At 16.0% G+C, this 2,500-nt stretch overlaps 1 protein-coding gene across 1 annotated transcript in view; it reads right to left on the reverse strand.

The window, feature by feature from the left end:
- PRSY57_1411700 (hypothetical protein) overlaps window positions 1–1,199 on the reverse strand; it is a gene marked incomplete at both ends in the record, with an annotated part of 10,106 nt that extends 8,907 nt beyond the window's left edge. Inside the window, 3 exons of the mRNA XM_020115268.1 lie at window positions 59–537; window positions 777–962; window positions 1,088–1,199. Of these exons, the coding sequence (XP_019969926.1) occupies window positions 59–537; window positions 777–962; window positions 1,088–1,199 (777 nt within the window). The remainder of the gene's footprint in view (window positions 1–58; window positions 538–776; window positions 963–1,087) is intronic.
- Between the last annotated feature and the right edge of the window lie 1,301 nt (window positions 1,200–2,500).

Genomic DNA, 2,500 nt, shown 5'->3' on the forward strand with positions numbered 1-2,500 from the left:
TTTTTTTTTTTTTTTTTTTTTTTATTTTTTTATTTTTTTATTTTTTATTTTTTTTTACTTTTATATTGTTCAATATGTCATAACCATAGGTAGGATAATACTTTGTTATTTCATTAACAATATTAACAATATTAACATATAGATCCTTCTTTATTTTATAATAACTAAGCTTGTTGATGATTAATTTATAAAAGTATTTGTTGAACTGTATATGCGTTTTCATAGTAAAGTTAATGTTGCTGTGATATATATTTTTATTTTTATCATTTTCAAAAAAATTAAAAAAAGGATTGAATTCTTCTTTCGAAATTGTATCTCTTTTTTTATTTACATTAGTATCTATATCGTTCGGTGGCGAATGTACATAATTTATTAGATCTTGTTTTTTTTTTCTGAACAAATATTTTTGCTTAATCTTTTCAAAAACACGTTTTTTTCTCTTTTCTTCCTTTATCACATTTTCATAGCACTTGTAAATTTTCTCGCTCTTTTTAATAATGTTAACATAAAACTTATTTTTATTTATCAAACTGTAATCTGAAATGTAAACAGAACCAAAAAATGTAAGGTAACAGATATAATATAAAAGAAGAAATACATTACTTTAAATATAGAAAAAAAAAAAAAATAATAAAAAAAAAAAAAAATAAAAAAAAAAAAAAATAAAAAAAAAATAAAAAATTCTAGCACTAATAAATTAAATGAATATTAAACATGTCCACATAATATATATATATATATATATATATTTACATATATATTATTTATTTTCTTACCACTCTGATTTATTTCGTATTTCATTAATACCTTTGGAGACGCATCTTGTCGTTTAATATTAAAATGGTTGCTCTCTTTTTTGTAATTTTTCCTCTTCAAGATAGGTTTCGATTTTTCAATTATAGCTTCCCTTTCATTTATGCATAAACTACTGAAATGATTAGACACACTGCTATTTCTAAATTCTAAAATATATATATATATATACATATGTGTATGTATTTCTTCTTATATGTTTGTCTTTAAATACATTATTTTAAATATATATACTTTTTTTTTTTTTTTTTTTTTTTGGACAATTCCAACTTACCATTAAAAAGAGGATAATTAAAAATCCATTCAAAAAACTTTTTGGAAGGATTTAATTGTTTCGGATTATTTTGGAAACTTACATATCGGTCTGATAATTTTTCTTCTTCCATACTTATTTTTATAGCATTTCATGGAGGTAGTAATATAATAACAAAATGAAGATATAACAATTTAAATAGATTTCTTAAAATTAAAGAAAATATATATATATTATATATATATATATATATATATATATATATATTTTTATTATTCCATTTTTAGCTTTTTTTTTTTTTTTTTTTTTTTTTTTTTTCTCCTTTTTTTAAACATTAATTTGAGAAAAAGAAAGAAAATGTAAGAAACAAATAAATATTTTATAATATCTAATTCAAATTTTTTTTTTTCTATTGTTTACAACTTCTTATATATTATTTTATATTATATTTTACCATTTATTGTTTTATAAGAATAGTCATTTAAAAATATTCACAAATATACAAATATAAATATATAAATATATATATATATATATATATATATATATAATATATATATTTTTTTTTTTTCATTTCGTTTTGTTCTAAAAATAAAAAATTTCTTAACTTGTATAAAGTTATGGAAAGAATACAGATAAAAATAAAAGCTAATAATTATAATATTAAAAAATAACAACAAATAAAAATAATATAGTGACATATTACAATAAACAAATGCTTTATAATATGTTTATAATAATACTAATTATTTTTATTTAAAAGATTTTACATACCAATTCATCCTCCAACATATATAAATTAAATGTATTATCATTCGTTCATACTCTATATATTTTATGAAATTAAAAGAACATATTTTTCTTATTAAGAACATAATTATTTTTTAAAAAATAATATATATATATAATATATTTTTTGGATTATTATTTGTACAATCCAATTGGGGAAATTAAAAGGAAAGGAAAGGAAAAAAAAAAAAAAAAAAAAAGAAAAAAAAAATTTCAAATCATTATTATGATTAAGATTATATTAATATAATATATATATATATATATATATATAATATATTATTATTATTAAGATATATAGGTTAAAATTTTCCTACAAAATAACATTATTTTGCTTTATTAAAAAAATATAAATTATATATATTTCATATAAAGAATAATTTGCCTTATTGTAAATATAAAACATTTAAGTATTAGTCTTTTTATAATATATTTATTAAATGAACAATATACATTATATATATATATATATATATAATTATATGTATATAATATTATGTATTCCATATATTTACATTAATAAGAACCTTTATTTTAAATAGGAAGATTTATTAATTTAAAATGGATTTATATTCATAATTTAGTTTTAATGAAAAAAAAAAATAAAAGGGAACAATATTGAAATAAAAGAAAAATTTTATTATC

This window comes from Plasmodium reichenowi, chromosome 14 (genome assembly GCF_001601855.1).
Source record: "Plasmodium reichenowi strain SY57 chromosome 14, whole genome shotgun sequence".
NCBI classification, from domain to species: Eukaryota; Apicomplexa; class Aconoidasida; order Haemosporida; family Plasmodiidae; genus Plasmodium; species Plasmodium reichenowi.